Genomic DNA, 18313 nt, shown 5'->3' on the forward strand with positions numbered 1-18313 from the left:
TCTGTATGGGCCTATCCCTAGGGCCCTTTCTCAGCACTCTGTGGGTTCAGCCAGAGTTGGGACACACAGAGATCCTTTATTTTTGCTACTTACCAGCAGGTGTCTGTAGGGCTCAGCATCAGAGACTGAAACTCTGATTGTCTACCTGAGGATTAATTGCATTATACACAGCAGTAGAGCAAAGATTCCTGACCAAACCAAACTCCCTGGCTATATGACCTTGGACAAGAAACAACTTTTTCTGAACCTGACTTCCTTCGTCTTGAGATGAGGTTGATAAACTGTGACCTGCTTCCCTCACCAGGTGGCCGTAGGAATCAAATGCAGTAATGGAGGGGAAAGGTGTGTGGGTTCAGCAGGGATATATAGAGGGCCCATGGCTCTAAGCCAGGCTCGAGGGGTACATCGGTGGGCAGAGCATCCACATAATGTGCTCTTAGAGTTTAGTGAGGCACACAGAGCAAGCAGTTGCACGAATATGTAATGATGACCCGAGCTAAGCGCGTGAAGGACAAGTTCCAGGGCTTGGTGATGGTCCTGCTCCGTGGAGTCTGCTCTGGTCTAGAAGGTCAAGAAAGGCTGTGGTGAGGAGTTATCGTTTAGCAGAGGTCTGATGGATGAGCAGGAGTCGACCAGGGGCAAGAGGGGAAAGGGGATGGCTTAGAATTCAGGTAGTCCAGGCAAAAGAACCAGCATGGGCAGTGACCGTGAGGCAGAAGGACACAGGGAGCCTTTGAACACCTGAAAGAAGATTGAGGAGGGAGGGGAGGGGGATGGGCAAGATAAATCTGGAGAGGGGACAGGGATCAACTATGCATAGCCTTGTCCTCCCTGGTTCTAAGAGCCATGGGAAGCCATTAAGGGCTTTAAACAGGAAAGTGGAAGGGTGAGATGCAACTTCTCTTTTTAGAGACCACCGAACTGCCACAAGCATGCTAGACTGAATTGAGGCAGGGTGGGAGCAAGGAGAGCCGTCGTGGCTACTGCAGCATTCCAGACAAAGGATGGCAGTGGCCTGGACTGTGGCCATACTCCTGTGGTGTTGCTGTCACACTGTCAGTGTGTGTGTGACTCTCACAGCTGCTCTGAGTGCGACTTCTTCTGTGCCACAACCTGCCACGTGGGACCATCCACAGAGTTCTAAGTGCCCTTCAGACCAGAAAGGAGAGAAAAGCTCCACTTCAACACAAGGACCAAGAGGCCTGCAGGCCCCAGGGAAGCCCAGTGTGTGTGTGTGTGTTCAGAGCAGCATGTACGGAGAGGACCCTAACAAACCTGGGCACTGCTTCTGGTCCTCACTCTGGCCTCACCAGCTGAGAGACATGTGGCAAGGTCTCCAGCAACACCAGCATTGATGATACCTGCCCCACCCTCTTTGTAGTAGCTTTGAGGGGGATTTCAATGGGATAGTCAGCAAATGTTCCCTGAGAAACTACTGTGTGCTCAGCATTGAGATGACTTATTGGTCTGAGCCTGCTCTTTTACAGACAGTTATGTTTTAGACCTTGGCTTCAACGCTTATGAATGTGTTCCTTGTGCCCGTTAAAACAGCCTCTATGAGCCTTGGTATCTTCTTCTATGAAATGGGGCCGTAATACCCTCTTCATAGTATTGTTGTAGGTGTCAGAGATAATGTATATGAAGCGGAGAGCTGTGTGTCAGCAGGGGCTCAGTGATTGTTTTCTAGAATTGTCATTATCATAACTGTGACCATCATCTAACATCCAGCTCTAAAATCTTATGACTTTATGGAGTGTCCTCATCCAAGAAGATAGTGGTGTAATAAAATGAGGCAACAGTCCTGATTTTGTGTAAATACACTTTTACACAAATGAGAAGGAGCATAATTGGTCCGACTTCCCCACAAGCTGTCAAAAGGCCTTAATTGGTCAATCTGTAATGACCGCGGCCATCTGCATCCAGCATGATTTAGCGATGGGGCTCTGCCTGAGCAGGGCCCTCATGATTAGAACCAGACGGGGTGATATTTCTCCCTCTGATGGGAGTAGTGATGTGTAGTATAGGAGATTATCTCATTCTCATTTTAATGATCTACCCGTTGAAACCAGCCAAGAAGAAGCAGTGGTCACAATGACTATGGATTTTTTTTTTCTTCTTTTTTTAAGATAGTTCTCAGGCTCGAACAGCAGCATGTCTAGAGAGTGATCATGCCTCTTACTATCTTGTCTTGTTGCCCAAGAAAGTCTCATTTGGAAAGATTTAGTCCCTCAATTAGGGCAAATTGATATCTGCTTTCTACAAAGTCACTGTTCCACAGAGAAGTGCGAAAGGATGAGGGAAGCCATTATTAAACCTTGCACGCAAGCAAGGAGACCTGGAGTATTTCGTAGCCTCCTAGCAACTGTATGTATCCAGCATATGTAATTTTCTCTCTGTGCATATTTTAATTGCTCCGACCTACAAGATGGCATGCAACACAACACAAAACACACTTCATCTCATAGAAGTTTCTGGAGACTTTTAAAAATCAAAGCGACTGGAGCAGTGTTTCCCTAAGTGGGCAAGTACAAAAACCTGATTTTAAGTGGTACCTAAGATGATTTTAGATGGCTCATAGACTCTGCATTAAATAACACTGGATCATATGGAGAGAAAGTTTTCTCTTTTCAATTCTCTTTCATTTCTTCTGATTACCTCAAATGGAAAGTCTCAGTTGGTTGCCCATATCTCCCTGCTTGACAAAGAGAGAGTAGACTTTAAACTTACAGACATGGGGAGGGAAGAGTATCTGGCTAAAATCTAATAACATTGCTTTATTTTATTTTTGTTGAGTCCTTTCTTTCTTCCTTTTTTTTTTTTTAACTTGCTAAGTATTTTTTTTTTAATTAAATTGTGGTAAATCTGTGTATAACAAAACTTTTTTTTTTAATTTAGTAGCTCTTTATTATAAATGATACCTGTTTTCCATTTATGATGTTTAAAATTTCTTTTTAAAATTAATTAAATTTTTTTAAATGTTAATTAAATGAGGAGAAAAAAGTGAGTTGATTTAAAGAAAACAACTAAGTGAATTGTGGAAAATCAAAAAACCAAACCCACTGCCATCAGGTCGATTCCGACTCATAGCAACCCTGTAGGACAGAGTAGAACTGCCCCATAGGGTTTCCAAGGAGTGGCTGGTGTATTTGAACTGCTAACCTTTTTGTTGGCAGCCAAGCTTTTAACCACTGCATTACCAGGGCTCCGGTAAGGCCGGTAGATGTTGCAAAAATCATGACTGTAGTATATGATTAAGGAGCCCTGGTGGGACAGTGGGTAAGCACTCGGCTGCTAACTGAAGGGTCAGTGGTTCGAACTTACCAGCTGCTCCACAGAAGAAAGATGAAGGTATAGCAGTCTTCTTCTGTAAAAATTACAGCCTTGGAAACCCTATGGGACAGTTCTACTCTATCCTGTAGAGTCACTATGAATCAGAATCATCCACGGCAATGGGTTTGGTTTAGTATATAGATGTCAGAGGTTGGGAAACACTAGAATGGAAAAAGCATCGTGTTCTGCAGGGAACCCAACAATTTACTGGCTATATGACCTCAGGCAAATTTCTTAGCTTCTCTGAGCATCAGTTTTTCTCGTCTGTGAAAGTGGGAAAAACCATAGTGCAACATATGTTTTTATGAACCAAAGGAGAGAAAATATGTGAAGCTTCCTTGCCAGTCATAATGTGTTTTGCCAGTGAAAGTGAATGATTTTTATGTGAAGTTAGAAAAACAAAAGGCTGAATGGATGCTGGACCAGGTGGCCAGGGGATTCTGGCTTGAAATACAGCTCTTCTATGTGCCAGAGGTAGGGTCCTTCCCTTCTTTGGGCCTCAGTTTCCTGTCTATAAAATGAAAAAATTGATGCTGCCCAGTGATTTCCAGGCCTAGCCATGCATCACTCTCACCTGTGGGTCAAGTAAAAAATAAAAATACCAGATGCTACCCCCGATCTACTGAGTCAAAACCACCAGAGATGATGCCCAATTTCAGCAGGTGATTCAGATGCATGCCCTGATTTAGGAGGGCCCTTCCAGTTCTGAGCTTCTCTGACTCAGTGAGTTCAGAGCAGGATTTAGGGTTTGAGTTAGGGAGGGTGACCACCCCAGGGGCTGGCAAGAGAGAGAGCCCAGCCGGCTATAGTCCCCTGCTACCTGGACTTCTGCAACAACTGGGCCCAGAGCCCTTGAAGACCTTTCTGTTCCAAAACCCTGATTCAAAGACAAACTGAGGCCCAGGGGAGATAAACAATGGGCTTACTGTGCTGGAGCTGGGATCATAGCCCCAGTTCTCCTGATTCCTAGTCAGTGATATTCCTACTACACTGCATATTTCCCAGCTCAGAAACACTGCCTGTGAGTTTTAACTAGTTTTTTTAATTGAGGTAAAGTTTCAAACAATGAAATGCACAGAGATTTTACATATACAATTCCATGAACTTTGACAAATGTGTACACCTGGGAAACCAACATCTCAGTCAAGACATAGAACATTTCCTCACCCCAGAAAGTTCCCTCATGTCCTTTTCTAGTCAGTTCTCACACCCCAAAGGCAAACACCCTTCTTAATTCTGTCGTCATAGATTAGTCTGGCTGTTGCCAAACTTCAAATGAATGCAATTATCTGCTATGTTTTTATTTGTGTCTGACTTCTTTGGTCAAACATAATGATTTTGAAATAAATCTATGTGGTTGGTTGTATCAGTAGTTTGTCCTTTTTTGTTGCTGAATAGTATTCCATGATATGATCATACTACTATTTGTTTATTCATTCACCTGTTAATGGACGTTTCTGGTTTTGAGCTACTATGACTGAAACTATGAAATATTCTTGTTCTTCTTATGGGTATATGTTTGTATTTCTCTTTGGGAATATCTAGGAGTGGAATTGCTGGGTCACAGGACTATTGTATGTTTACCATTATAAGAAGCAATCAAAGAGCTTTCCAAAGTGCTTGTTCCACTTTATGCTCCTTCCAGCAGTGTATAAAAGTCTTTCCCAATACCTGATATTGTTCTTGTTTTTAATTGTAATCATTCTGGTGAGTGTGTAGTGAGTGGAATCTCACGCATTTATATTTCCCTGATGAGAAGTGATGTTGAACACCTTTTCATATGCTTATTGGCCATTTGTATATCAGTTCTTTTGTGAAGTGCCTTTTCAAGTTTTTTGCCCATTTTTTAATAAGCTGTCTTTTTTATTACTGATTTTGTGGGAGTTCTTTATGTATTCTTTATGTATGTACTATGGATACAAGGCCTCTGTCAGATACATGTGTTGAGAGTATTTTCTCCTAGACTGTAGCCTACCTTGTAATTTTCTTAATGGTGTCTTTCGATGGGCAAGTTTTTGAAGGGCAGATTTTCAATTTTGATGAAGTTCAGTTTATCAGTTTTTGTTTTTGCTTTATGGTTAGTGATGTTTATGTCCTGTCTAAGAAATCTTTTTCTACCCCAAGGTCACAAAGATACTCTCCTATGTTTTCTTCAAGACACTTTAGAGCTTTAGCTATTTGTTATGTTTAGGTCTATGATCCAAATTGTCTTAGGCTGGGTTCTCTAGAGAATCAAACCAGGAAAGCATATAAATATATGCAGAGAGAGATTTATATCACGGAAATGGCTCATACAGTTGTAGAGGCTGAAAAATCCCAAGTCTGTGGGTCAGGCTGAAGGCTTCTCCTGAGTCACGTAGCCTTGGGGGCTGGGAAACCTAAGATAGACAAGTCAGACAGTAGGGCTTTGGTCACAGGTGTGAAGATCAATGAATCCCAAAATCAGAAGGCAAGACAGCGGGTAAGCTGCTAACTCAAGTCCCAAGAACCAGAGGTCAGACGGAACAAGAGCCAGAGCAAGCAAAAGCCAGCGACCCTTGCCAGAAAGTCCACCTATATTGGATGCAGGCCATACCGCCAAGGAAACTCCCTTTCAAATGATTGGCTACCCGTAGCAGATCCCGTCATGGTGGTGATCACATTTTATCAGACCTCATCATGAAGGCGATTGCATCATTACATAACTGCCAACTACATCGTAACCGCCAAACCACTGGGAATCATGGCCCAGCTAAGTTGATACAATCTTAACCATCACACAACTAAAATTACTTTTTGCATATGGTATGAAGTAGGGATTGAGATTCATCTTTTTTCATATGTCTACCTAGTTGTTCTAGCACCAGTCATTGAAAGTCTTTTATTTCTTTATTGAATTGCTTTGGTGCTTTTCTCAAAAATCAGTTGATCATATGTGTTGGTCTATTTCTGACCGCTCTATTTTGTTCTATTATGCTCTTTGTTTATTCTTTGCCAATGCCACACAGTACTGATTATTTTAGCTTTAGTGAAGTTGTCTTTTAAATATTAAAGTTTTTTTTTTTTTTGCTTTATCTTATTGTTCTTGTTAAGAATACACCAATTCAACCATTTCTACGTGTACAATTCAGTGACATTAATCACATTCTTCAAGTTGTGCAGCCATTCTCACCTTCCTTTTCTGAGTTGTTCCTCCCCCATTTATATAAACTTACTGCTTCCTATGGTTCCTATCTAATCTTTCCAGTTGCTGTTGTCACTTTGATCCCATATAGATAGTTCTGAAAAGAGCATAATGCTCAAGGCAGACGTTCTTTACTAGTTAAGCTAAACTATTGTTTGGTTTTCAGAAGACTTCAGGGAATATTTCTGGTTTAAGTTTTAAAGATTATCTCAAGGCAGTAGTTTTAGGGGTTCATCCAGTCCCCTTGGCTCCAGAAAGTCTAGAGTCCGTGAGAATTTAAAATTCTGTTCTGCATTTTCCCCCTTTTCATCAGGATTCTTCTATGGAATCTTTGACCAAAATATTCAGTAATGATAGCCGTCGGGCGCTACGCTGTTTTTCTGGTCTCATGCAAAGGAAGCAGTTGTTCACGGAGGCAGTTAGCCACATATTCCATTCCCTCCTCCTATTCGCGTTTCTTCTTCTTCCTCTGATGCTCCAGGCAGATGGAGACCAATTGTTGTGCCTTGGATGGCTGCTTATAAGCTTTTAAGATACCAGGCACTAGTTAATAAGACCCAAAGCTGGCTCTTTGAAAAAATTAACAAAATTGATACACCATTGGCCAAATGGGCAAAAGAAAAACAGAAGAGGAAGCAAATAACCCAAATATGAGATGAGATGGGTGATATCACAACAGACCCAGCTGAAATTAAAAGAACCATATCAGATTACTATGAAAAATTGTACTCTAACAAATTTGAAAACCTAGAAGAAATGGACAAATTTCTAGAAACACACTACCTACCTAAACTGACACAAACAGAGGCAGAGCAACTAAATAAGCCTGTAACAAAAGAAGAGATGGAAAAGGTAATTAAAAACTCCCAACAAAAAAAGCCCTAGCCCTGACAGCTTCACTGGAGAGTTCTACCAAACTTTCAGAGAAGAATTAACACCACTACTATGGAAAATATTTCAGAGCAGAGACAAGGACAGAATACTCCCAAACTCATTCTGTGAAGCCACCATATCCCTGATACCAAAACTGGGTAAAGACACCACAAAAAAAGAAAATTACAGACCTATATCCCTCATGAACTTAAATGCAAAAATCCTCAACAAAATTCTAGCCAATAGAATTCAACAACATATCAAAAAAATAATTCACCATGACCAAGTAGGATTCATACCAGGTATGCAGGGATGGTTCAACATTAGAAAAACAATCAATGTAATCCCTCGTATAAATAAAACAAAAGACAGGAACCACATGATCTTATCAGTTGATTCAGAAAAGGCATTTGACAAAGTCCAACACCCCCATTCATGATAGAAACTCTGAGCAAAATAGGAATAGAAGGGGAATTCCTCAGTATAATAAAGGTCATTTATACAAAGCCAACAGCCAACAGCATCCTAAATGGAAAGAGTCTGAACACATTCTCCTTGAGAACAGGAACTAGACAAGGATGCCCTTTATCATCACTCTTACTCAACATTGTGCTGGAGGTCCTAGCCAAAGCAATTAGGCTAGATAAAGAAATAAAGAGCACCCAGATTGGTAAGGAAGAAGTAAAAGTATGTCTGTTTGCAGATGACGTGATCTTATACGCAGAAAACCCTAAAGAATCCCCGAGAAAAGTACTGAAACTAATAGAAGAGTTCAGCAGAGTATCAGGATACAAGGTAAACATCCAAAACTCAGTTGGATTCCTCTACACTAACAAAAAGAAATTCGAAGAGGAAATCAACAAATGAATACCATTTACAGTAGCCCCCAAGAAGATAAAATACTTAGGAATATATCTTACCAGAAATGTAAAAGACCTATACAAAGAAAACTACAAGACACTGTTGCAAGAAACCAAAAGAGACTTACATGAGTGGAAAAACATACCTTGCTCATGGATAGGAAGGCTCAACATTGTAGAAATATTGATTCTACCAAAAGCAATCTGTAGATACAATGCAATTCCAATCCAAATTCCAACAACATTTTTTAATGAGATGGAGAAACAAGTCACCAATTTCATATGGATGGGAAAGAGGCCCTGGATAAGTACAGCATTACTGAAAAAGAAGAACAATGTGGGAGGCTTCAAACTACCTGATTTTAGAACATATTATACCGCTATAGTAGTCAAAACAGCCTGGTCCTGGTACAACAACAGATACATAGACCAATGGAACAGAATTGAGACTCCAGACATAAATCCATCCACCTATGAGCAGCTGATACTTGACAAAGGCCCCAAAACAGTTAAATGGGGAAAAGACAGTCTCTTTAACAAATGTTCCTGGCATAACTGGATATCCATCTGCAAAAAAATGAAACAAGACCCATACTTCACACCATGCATAAAAACTAACTCAAAATGGATCAAAGACCTAAAAATAAAATCTAAAACGATAAAGATCATAGAAAAAAAAAATCGGGGCAATGCTAGGAGCCCTCATACATGGCATAAACAGTATACAGAACATTACTAACAGTGTACAAACACCAGAAGAGAAACTAGATAACTGGGAGCTTCTAAAAATCAAACACCTATGCTCATTCAAAGACTTTACCAAAAGAGTAAAAAGATTACTTACAGACTAGGAAAACGTTTTTAGCTATGACATTTCTGATCAGTGCCTGATCTCTAAAATCTACATGATACTGCAAAAACTGAACAACAAAAAGACAACCCAATTGAAAAATGGGCAAAGGATATGAACAGGCACTTCACCAAAGAAGACATTCAGGCAGCTAACAGATACATGAGGAAATGTTCACAATCATTAGCACTTAGAGAAATGCAAATTAAAACTGCAATGAGATACCATCTCAACAAGGCTGGCATTAATCCAAAAAACACAAAATAAATGCTGGAGAGGTTGTGGAGAGACTGGAACACTTATACACTGCTGGTGGGAATGTCAAATGGTACAACCGCTTTGGAAATTGATTTGGCACTTTCTTAAAAACCTAGAACTATCATACGATCCAGCAATCCCACTCCTTGGAATATATCCTAGAGAAATAAGAACCTTTACAGAAACATATATGCACACCCATGTTTATTCCAGGACTGTTTACAATAGCAAAAAGATGAAAGCAACCAAGGTGCCCATCAACAGGTGAATGGATAAATAAATTATGGTATATTCATATTCACACAATGGAATACTATGCATCGATAAAGAACAATGATGAACCTGTGAAACATTGAAACATTTCGTAACATGGAGGAATCCGGAAGGCATTATGCAGAGTGAAATTAGTTGCAAAAGGACAAATATTTTATGAAATCACTATTATAAGAACTCAAGAAATAGTTTAAACACAGAAGAAAATATTCTTTGATGGTTGTGAGGGTGGGGAGGGAGGGAGGGAGAGGGGTATTCACTAATTAGATAGTAAACAAGAACTGTTTTAGGTGAAGGGAAAGACAACACACAATACAGGAGAAGTCAGCACAACTGGACTAAGCCAAAAGCAAAGAAGTTTCCTGAATAAACTGAACATTTCAAAGGCCATCAGAGCAGGGGCGGGGGCCTGGGGACCATGGATTCAGGGGACATCTAAGTCAATTGGCATAACTAAGTTTATCAAGAAAACCTTCTGTGTCCCACTTTGGAGAGTGGCGTCTGGGGTCTTAAATGCTAGCAAGCAGCCATCTAAGATGCATCAATTGGTCTCAACCCACCTGGAACAAAGGAGAATGAAGACCACCAAAGACTCAAGGTACTTATGAACCCAAGAGACAGAAAGAGCCACATAAACCAGAGGCTACATCAGCCTGAGACCAGAAGAACTAGATGGTGCCCAGCTACAACCGATGACTGCCCTGACAGGGAACACAACAGAGAACCCCTGAGGGAGCAGGAGAGCAGTGGGATGCAGACTTCAAATTCTCATAAAAAGACCAGACTTAGTGGTCTGACTGAGACTGGAAGGACCCCAGAGATTGTGGTCCCCAGACTTTCTGTTAGCCCAAGACAGGAATCATTCCCAAAGCCAACTCTTCAGACAGGGATTGGACTGGACTATGGGATAGAAAATGATACTGGTGAGGAGTGAGCTTCTTGGATCAAGTAAACACATGAGACTAAGCAGCTCCTGTCTGGAGGGGAGATGAGAGGGCAGAGGGTGTCAGAAACTGGCTGAATGGACATGGAAATACAGGGCAGAGAGAAGGAGTGTGCTATCTCATTGGCGGGAGAGCAACTAGGAGTATATAGCAAGGTGTATATAAATTTTTGTATGAGAGACTGACTTGATTTGTAAATTTTCACTTAAAGCACACAAAAAAGAGAGAGATACAAGGCACTACTTACTTATGCACTGAACTAGGAAGCAGAACAGAAGCATTTAACACATAATTAGGCCAGTTAACTGGGAAGTTCATGAAACCATGACCCTAAAACTCCCAAATCAGGGAACAAAATCCCATGAGGTTTTTGTTTATATGTAAGCAGCCTCAGCAGCTACTCTTTTTTTTGTCATCATTGTAAATGTATCTATCACACATCTTTTCCCTGCTCAACTTTTTACAGATGTACAACTTATTGACAGCAATTAAAATAATCGGCTGAACAACCCCACCCTCAATCGATTTGATTTTTCCATCACCGTTGACTCCCCTTTCCCCCTCCCTCCTGCCCCTCGTAACCACTCATAAACTTTGGTCTCGGTACATTTGCCTTTTCTTATCTTTTTATGTAAGTGAGGTCATACAATATTTGTCCTTTTGTGACTACTTATTTCACTCAACGTAACGTATTCAATAGAGCTGCTATGAGTCGGAATGGACAGCGACAGGTTTGGTTTTTTGTTTTTGGGTGTTTTAATGTCTTCAAGCTCCATCCATATTGTAGCGTGTATTAAGACTTCATTTCTTCTCCTGGCTGAGTAGTATTCCATTGTATGTATGTATCACATTTAGTTTATCTGTTAATGGGACATTTAGGTTGTTTCCACCTTTTGGCTTCCTTACAGTAAGTTTTAAAATCAATTTGAGTCCTCCAAATTTGTTCGTCTTTTTCAAGATTATTTTGATTTGTCTAGGTCCTTTGTGTTTCTATATAAATTTTAGAACCAAGTTGCCGGTTTCTTTACCAAAAAAAAAAAAAATTCTACTGGGATTTTATTGGGATTGTATTGAATCTATAGATCAATTTGAGAAGTGACATCTTAATAATATGGAGTCTTCTCATCTATAAGTATGATTTATCTGTCTATTTACTTGAATCTTTATATATGTGAGGCTATTACAAATACCCTTTTCACTGCACTTCCCAATGGGTGTTTGCTAATACATAGAAACACAGTTGTTTTTTTAAAGAATATAATAGCTTTATTGAGGTATAATTAATTTACCTACCCTAAAAAATTACCATTTTTAAAAAAATAAACGGTTCACTGAGCTCTTTAAATAAACTTAAAACACAGTTGTGAAACTATCACCACAATCCAAAAGTTCCCTTGTGCCTGTTTGCAGTCAGTTCCCACTCCTAACCCAGATCCAGGTAACTACTGATTTCCTTTCTGTCTCTGTAGTTTTGCCTTTCTAGAAATTTCATATACATGAAATCATATAATCTCTAGTCTTTTGTGCCTGGCTTCCTTCACCTAGCATAATATTTTGTGAGGCTTACCCATGTCATTGTAGCAACTCACCCCTTATTTACTAATGAGTAGTATCCCGTTGTGTGAATATACCACGTTTTGTTCATCTGCTCATCAGTCAATAGACATTTTGATAGCTCCAGATTTGGGGCTATTATTACTATTCCTGCTGTGATCATTCATGTACAAGACTTTGTGTGGACATTTGCTGTTATTTCTCTTAAATAGATACCTAGGAATAGAATTACTGGGCTGTATAAAAAAAAAAAAAATTTTATGGTAAGTATATTTTTAACTTTTTAAGAAACTGCCAGATTATTTTCCAGTGTCTGTTCATTCAGATCCTTTGTCCATATTTAAATTGGATGTTTGTCTTCTTGTTAGCAGCGAGTTTTAATAGCTCTTTATGTATTTCCTTACCAAATATATGACTTACAAATTTTTCTCCCATTGTATGGATTGTCTTTTTATTTTCTTGGTAGTGTCTCTTGAAGCCCAAAAGCTTTTCATTTTGATGATGTCCAGTTTATTTTCTTGTCATTGTTACTTTGTGCTTTTGGTGTTACATTTAAGAAATCATTGCTTAATCCACAGCCATGAACATGTATGTCTAACCTTTCTTTTAAAAGTTTTATAATTTTAGCTCTTTTATTTTAGATCTGTTTTTGGTATGAGGTAGGAGTCCAACTTCATTCTTTTGCATATGGATATCCTGTTGTCCCAACATCATTTGTTGAAAGGACTGTTCTTTCCCCATCGAGTTGTCTTGGCCCCCTTGTCAAAAATCAGTTGACCATAAATGTGAGTGTTTAATTCTGGCAGGGCTTCGAACTGTTTTCTCCTGATTCAAACCCCTGCTGAGAATTTGGATTTCTACCACAGGTATACTGAATCAGAATCTACAGTAACAAGACCCCCAGGTGATTCTTGTATATCCCTAAGAATCCTAAGGAGATCTCACCAAAATGTAGATTCTAATTCAGTATATCTGGTATCTGGACTCTCAATTCTGTTTTCTTGATCTGTACGTCTATTTTTATGCCGATGTCACATGTTTCAATTACTGTTGCTTTGTATGAAGTTTTGAAGTTGGGAAATGTGAATTCTCCAACTTTGTTACTCTTTTTCAAGGTTATTTGACTATTTCAAATGTCTTAGTTATCTTTCTTTTTTTTTCTTCTTGCCATTGAGTCAATTCTGACTCATAGCAACCCTATAGGACAGTGTAGAACTGCCCCGTAGGGTTTCCAAGGAGTGGCTGGTGGATTCAAACTGCTGACCTTTTGGTTGGCAGCCATAGCTCTTAACTACTGCATCACCAGGGCCCCCTTATTTATCTAGTGCTCGTATAACAATAATACCACAAATGGATGGCTTTTACAAACAAATTTTTTCTCTCGCTGTCTGAGAGGCTAGAAATCTGAATTCAGAATGCCAGATCCAGGGGAATGCTTTCTCTCTCTGGGGAAGGTTCTTATCATCAATCTTCCCCTGGTCTAGGAACTTCTCAGTGCAGGGATCCCAGGTCCAAAGGACATGCTCTTCTCCCAGCACTTCTTTCTTAGTGGCAGGAGGTCCCTCTTCTCTCTGCTTGATTCTCTCTTTTATATCTCAAAAGAAATTGACTGGACTCAAGATACAACCTAATCCTGTAGATTGAGTCCTGTCTTATTAACATAACTGCCTCTAATCCTACCTCATTGACATCATAGAGGTTAAGATTTATAATACAGAAGATAATCGTATTAGATCACAAAATGGTGGACAACCACACAATACTGGCAATCATGGCCTAGCCAAGCTGACACACATTTTGGGGGGATACAATTCAATCCATAATACCCTGCCACTTTCCATCCCCTCATTTTGCTAAAAATGGTCGCCAGCAGCTCCAGACTTACAGCCAACCAACTTTGCAACTCTAACAAAAGGAAGGGACCTCATTTCCAGTGGTTCTGAAAAAATCCTCAAGGCCCACTCTTTTTGGACCAAATCAGGTCACATGGCCATCCCTGAACCAATCACTGTGGCCAAGAAAATGAAATGGTCTGATTGGCCAAGCTTGAGTTATGTGCCCCTTTCCCTTGGAACCAGGGGGTGGGGTCAGCCCTACCCAAGCTTAATGGATAAGAAGGGGAGGGGCAGTTTCCCAAAGGAAAATCAGGATATTATTACCAGAAATACAGGGAATGGGTCCCAGCCAGAAACCGTAGATGCCCACATACTGGTACAGAAGATCTGTCAGTAAACCAGGCCTAGCACTGTCATTTGAACTCTTTGAACCATAGTTTCCCCATTTGTAGCATACAGTTGATGATCTCTGTCCGTTTTAACCCTATCTGAAAGGTCCAGTGAAGTGGTTAACCAGAAAGCTGTGTGTAAACTGTAAAGTACAGTGCACATGTAATCAAGAATGATTACTAAGAATGATTCTTATCCATCTATCCATCTGTCCTCTAATATCTCCTTCACAGAGCACCTGAAGAAGCCACTTGAAGACTACATGGCCCTTTTCCCCAGCGTGAGGATTCTCCGTACCAAGAAACGGGAAGGTCTAATAAGAACCCGGATGCTGGGGGCCTCCGCGGCAATTGGGGATGTCATCACGTTTTTAGACTCGCACTGTGAAGCCAACGTCAACTGGCTGCCCCCCTTGCTCGGTGAGGGAGCCCTTCCCAAGAGGAGGTAGGTGGCCTGGACTGAGCCAGCCGCCCTGGTCCAGGCCACCCAGCCTTCTTCCGGGAGTCGTCCACGAGGGTTCCCCTGGCTGCTTGAGATGCACCCAGCACAATGCCAGGTGCCATGAGGGAAGGGTGCTCAAAGGGACCTTAAAGTCCATTCAGTCATGCCCCTCCATTTTACAGAGAAGGAAAAAGGCTCAGCAAGTGGAAGTGACTTGCCTGAAGTATCACACAGCATGTCTAATGACATGATTACTTCCCTGAGATTAACTCAAATTTTGTCAGAAAGCAAGCCAAGGTCTCTACTGTTAAGAGCCAAATTATAGGATAACATCATCATATTGAACCCCTGGTGGCACAGTGGTTAATAGCTTGGCTGCTAATCAAAGGTCGGCAGATCGAATCTACCAGCCGCTCCTTGGAAACCCTGTAGGGCAGTTCTCCTCTGTCCTGTAGGGTTGCTATGCGTTGGAATTAACTCTATAGCAATGGGTTTTGGCTCTTTTCATATCAACTTAGAATAAAAACGATTTATTGCACCGCTACTGTGAACCAGGCAGGCTATAAGCATTATCTCTAATTCTCACAAAACCATGCAAGGTAGAAAGCATCCCCTTTTTATAGCAGCAGAAACTGAAGTTCAGAGAAGTTGAGTGACTCGCTAATCCTCTTGGGCCATAAGTGTCAAAGACACCATCTTCTGGCTCCAAAGTCTGTGCTCTTCTGCAGTTCTACACTGCCTCCCTAAATTCACTTCCTTTAAGGAAAGAGTTTCCAACAGATATCAGGGGAGAACTATAGACAAGGCAGCTTGACCCAGGAGTCACACACTGCTCTCTAGTCGATTCCTACTCATAGCAACCCTATACGACAGAGTAGAACTGCCCCATAGAGTTTCCAAGGAGTAGGTGGTGGATTCGAACTGCCGACCTTTTGGTTAGCAGCCGAGCTCTTAAGCACTGCACCTCCAGGACACCTACCCACCATAGCTTATGAACAAAATGGAGACATGAGTATTGGATAATGGGCAGTGAGGTAGCCTCGTAGCTGGTCGAAGAAGCAGACCTGAATCCTGAGGAGTCCTGCTTTGATGAAGGCAGTGAACTGGTATTGGCTGGCAGACGGAGGAAATGTCCCCCATGAGACTGGGAGTCAGGTGAGGGACAGGAGTGGAGACAGATTGGGAAACAGGTCATCAGTCTAGAGAGAAAATAACTCTTCAAGAATAGATGGGTAAGCACTCACAAACAGCAGAAAGTTTAGGGAGCAAAACGGACTGAAGTTTAGGGAAAACTTAAGCATGCAACAGACCACCTGGAAGAGTTGTTACCAGGGCTTAGAATCAGTTTGATCCCCATCCTGGGAGTCTTGTTAAAATGTAGATTCTGATTCAGTATATCTGGAATGGAAATGCAAATTCTCAGCAGGCATTTGAACCAGAACCAATCAGTTTGAAGTTCTGGTTAAAACAGAGTGCTATATCCCACCCCCAGAGTTTCTGACCCAGAAGGTCTGGCTGAGGCCTGAGAATCTGCATGTCTAACAAGCTCCCATGTGATGCCAATGCCGCTGGTCCAGGAATCACACCTGAATAGCACTGGTTAGAGAATACTGTCATTAAGGGCGAGAACAGAAAGCAAAACCCACACAGTTAAATGGGATAATCCAACAAATTTGTTTTTTAACACAGATCAGCATAGAGCTTCGTTATTAGATTATGAGCTTCTAACTGCAAGGGTTCAGGGTCTCACTGGGTTAGGAAAAGGTTATAGCCCAGAATTTCTGGTAAACTGTATTTAATTAAACCAAATGATCTTCTGCATCTGCCTCTTATTACCCAAAGGGGAAGAAAAGGAAAAAAGAAAAAACCCCACCATAAAGTGCCTAATTTACAGTTCTGAGGAAATGACCCATCTGTACGGTCATTCAATGACTCATGAAGAGAATGAAGTGGCAGGGCACGAAGCTGAGCTGGTAGCCTAGATAGCCCTTAACTCTGTTTCTATGGAAATGTATGAGGGTAATTTTCCTAATCTGCAGACACATGGAAGAAACATTTCCCCCTTTCTTTTTTATTTTTTTTCTCTTTTTCCAATAGAAGTGTGAAGCAGTGGTGTAGATTTAAAAGTCTGCTCCTGCTTATATCAGCAGCTGACAGAAAGCATCATGGCTTTTGTCTATGAAACCATTAACACTGCCATGCATGGCTCACTCTGCCTGTTTTGGAGAGTAGGCACTTCTGAGCCTGAAAAGATTCTGCCCCCCAAAGGAAAGTCATCGTTGATCATCATTTCCTTCATCATCATCATCGTCATGACTGTAATAGTCTCTTAGCTCTTTAGGCCTCTCACGCATTTGAATTTGACATTTACACGGTGAAGCAGGCAGGCCAAGCATTATTATCCACATTTTGCAATTGAGAAAACTGAGGGGCAAAGAGAATGAGGGAGATGCTCAACCTTTCAACTTCTGCTCCTGTGCTTCTCTCAGTAGTCCTGGTCCCAGAGAATGTTGGCTGGGTGCCGATCATGTGCTAGAGGCTAAGCTCAGCTTCTTGGCTGCATTGTCTCAGTCCTCACAGAGAGCCCATGAGACAGGTGCTGTCTCACCTCCATTCTACAGGCAAGGAACCTGAGGCCCCACGGTGTAAGAGGTCCTCATCCAAGGTTGTACTGCTAGTAGGTGACAAAACCAGGGCTTGAACCTGGGTAGTCTGTCCCCTAGCAAGCACAACACCGTGGGATGCTGCCCATCTGATGCTACCCCTTGGCCTCATGCCTCCCAGTCAGCATCCAGCAGAGTACTGTGTCCTAAGCCCAAACCTTGTTGGAAGTGAAATCCCTCAAATGGCCGTGAATAATTAGGAATGAAGGCTCTTCTCCAGGGCTGCAGATGGGTTTGTTCTGGTTCAGGCCCCTGTTGAGAATTTTTATTTCCATCCTAAATATACTGAATCAGAATCTACACTTTAACAAGATCCCTGGGTGATTCTCATAGATACCCTTATATATAAATAAGAATCACCCAGGGATCTTGTTAAAACATAGATTCTGATTCTGTATATCTGGAGTAAAAATACAAATTATCAGCAGGGGTTCAAATCAGAACAAACCAGTTCAGTGCCCTACTCTTCTCTAGCTCTTTGCCCAGAGACGGTTCTTAAGCTTCTTTAAAAATTCCAGGAAGCTTGTCCACCAGGCAGATACAAGCTGACCCCCAGAGACTGATTCGTTGGGCTTGGGACAGAGGCTGGCACGGGTGATTTTTTGCTTCTTGTTTTGCATGTGTATTTTTTACACACATCCCAGATGCACTGGCACTGGTGGCTCCCAGTCTACACTTGGGGATACACTCCCCGTAGGTAGCATTTCTCAAGCCTTCTTGGCCATGCCCCACGGTTAGAAATACGCTGGACATCTCAATCCAATAGACAAATGCACACACCATGCAGTGTGACTAAAACACGTTTCCTGAAACAGTACTTTGCCTTATCGCCTGGAATGCACCTTGATACTCTGTATTACTCTTTGTTTCATTACAACA

General features: G+C 41.4%; 1 protein-coding gene across 1 annotated transcript in view; it reads left to right on the forward strand.

Moving 5' to 3' along the window:
- Window positions 1-18313, forward strand: part of GALNT10 (polypeptide N-acetylgalactosaminyltransferase 10) — a 270053-nt gene that overhangs the window by 204269 nt on the left and 47471 nt on the right. Inside the window, exon 5 of the mRNA XM_064278619.1 lies at window positions 14564-14749. Coding sequence (XP_064134689.1) covers window positions 14564-14749 — 186 coding nt within the window. The remainder of the gene's footprint in view (window positions 1-14563; window positions 14750-18313) is intronic.

This window comes from Loxodonta africana, chromosome 2 (genome assembly GCF_030014295.1).
Source record: "Loxodonta africana isolate mLoxAfr1 chromosome 2, mLoxAfr1.hap2, whole genome shotgun sequence".
In the NCBI taxonomy this organism is placed as follows: Eukaryota; Metazoa; Chordata; class Mammalia; order Proboscidea; family Elephantidae; genus Loxodonta; species Loxodonta africana.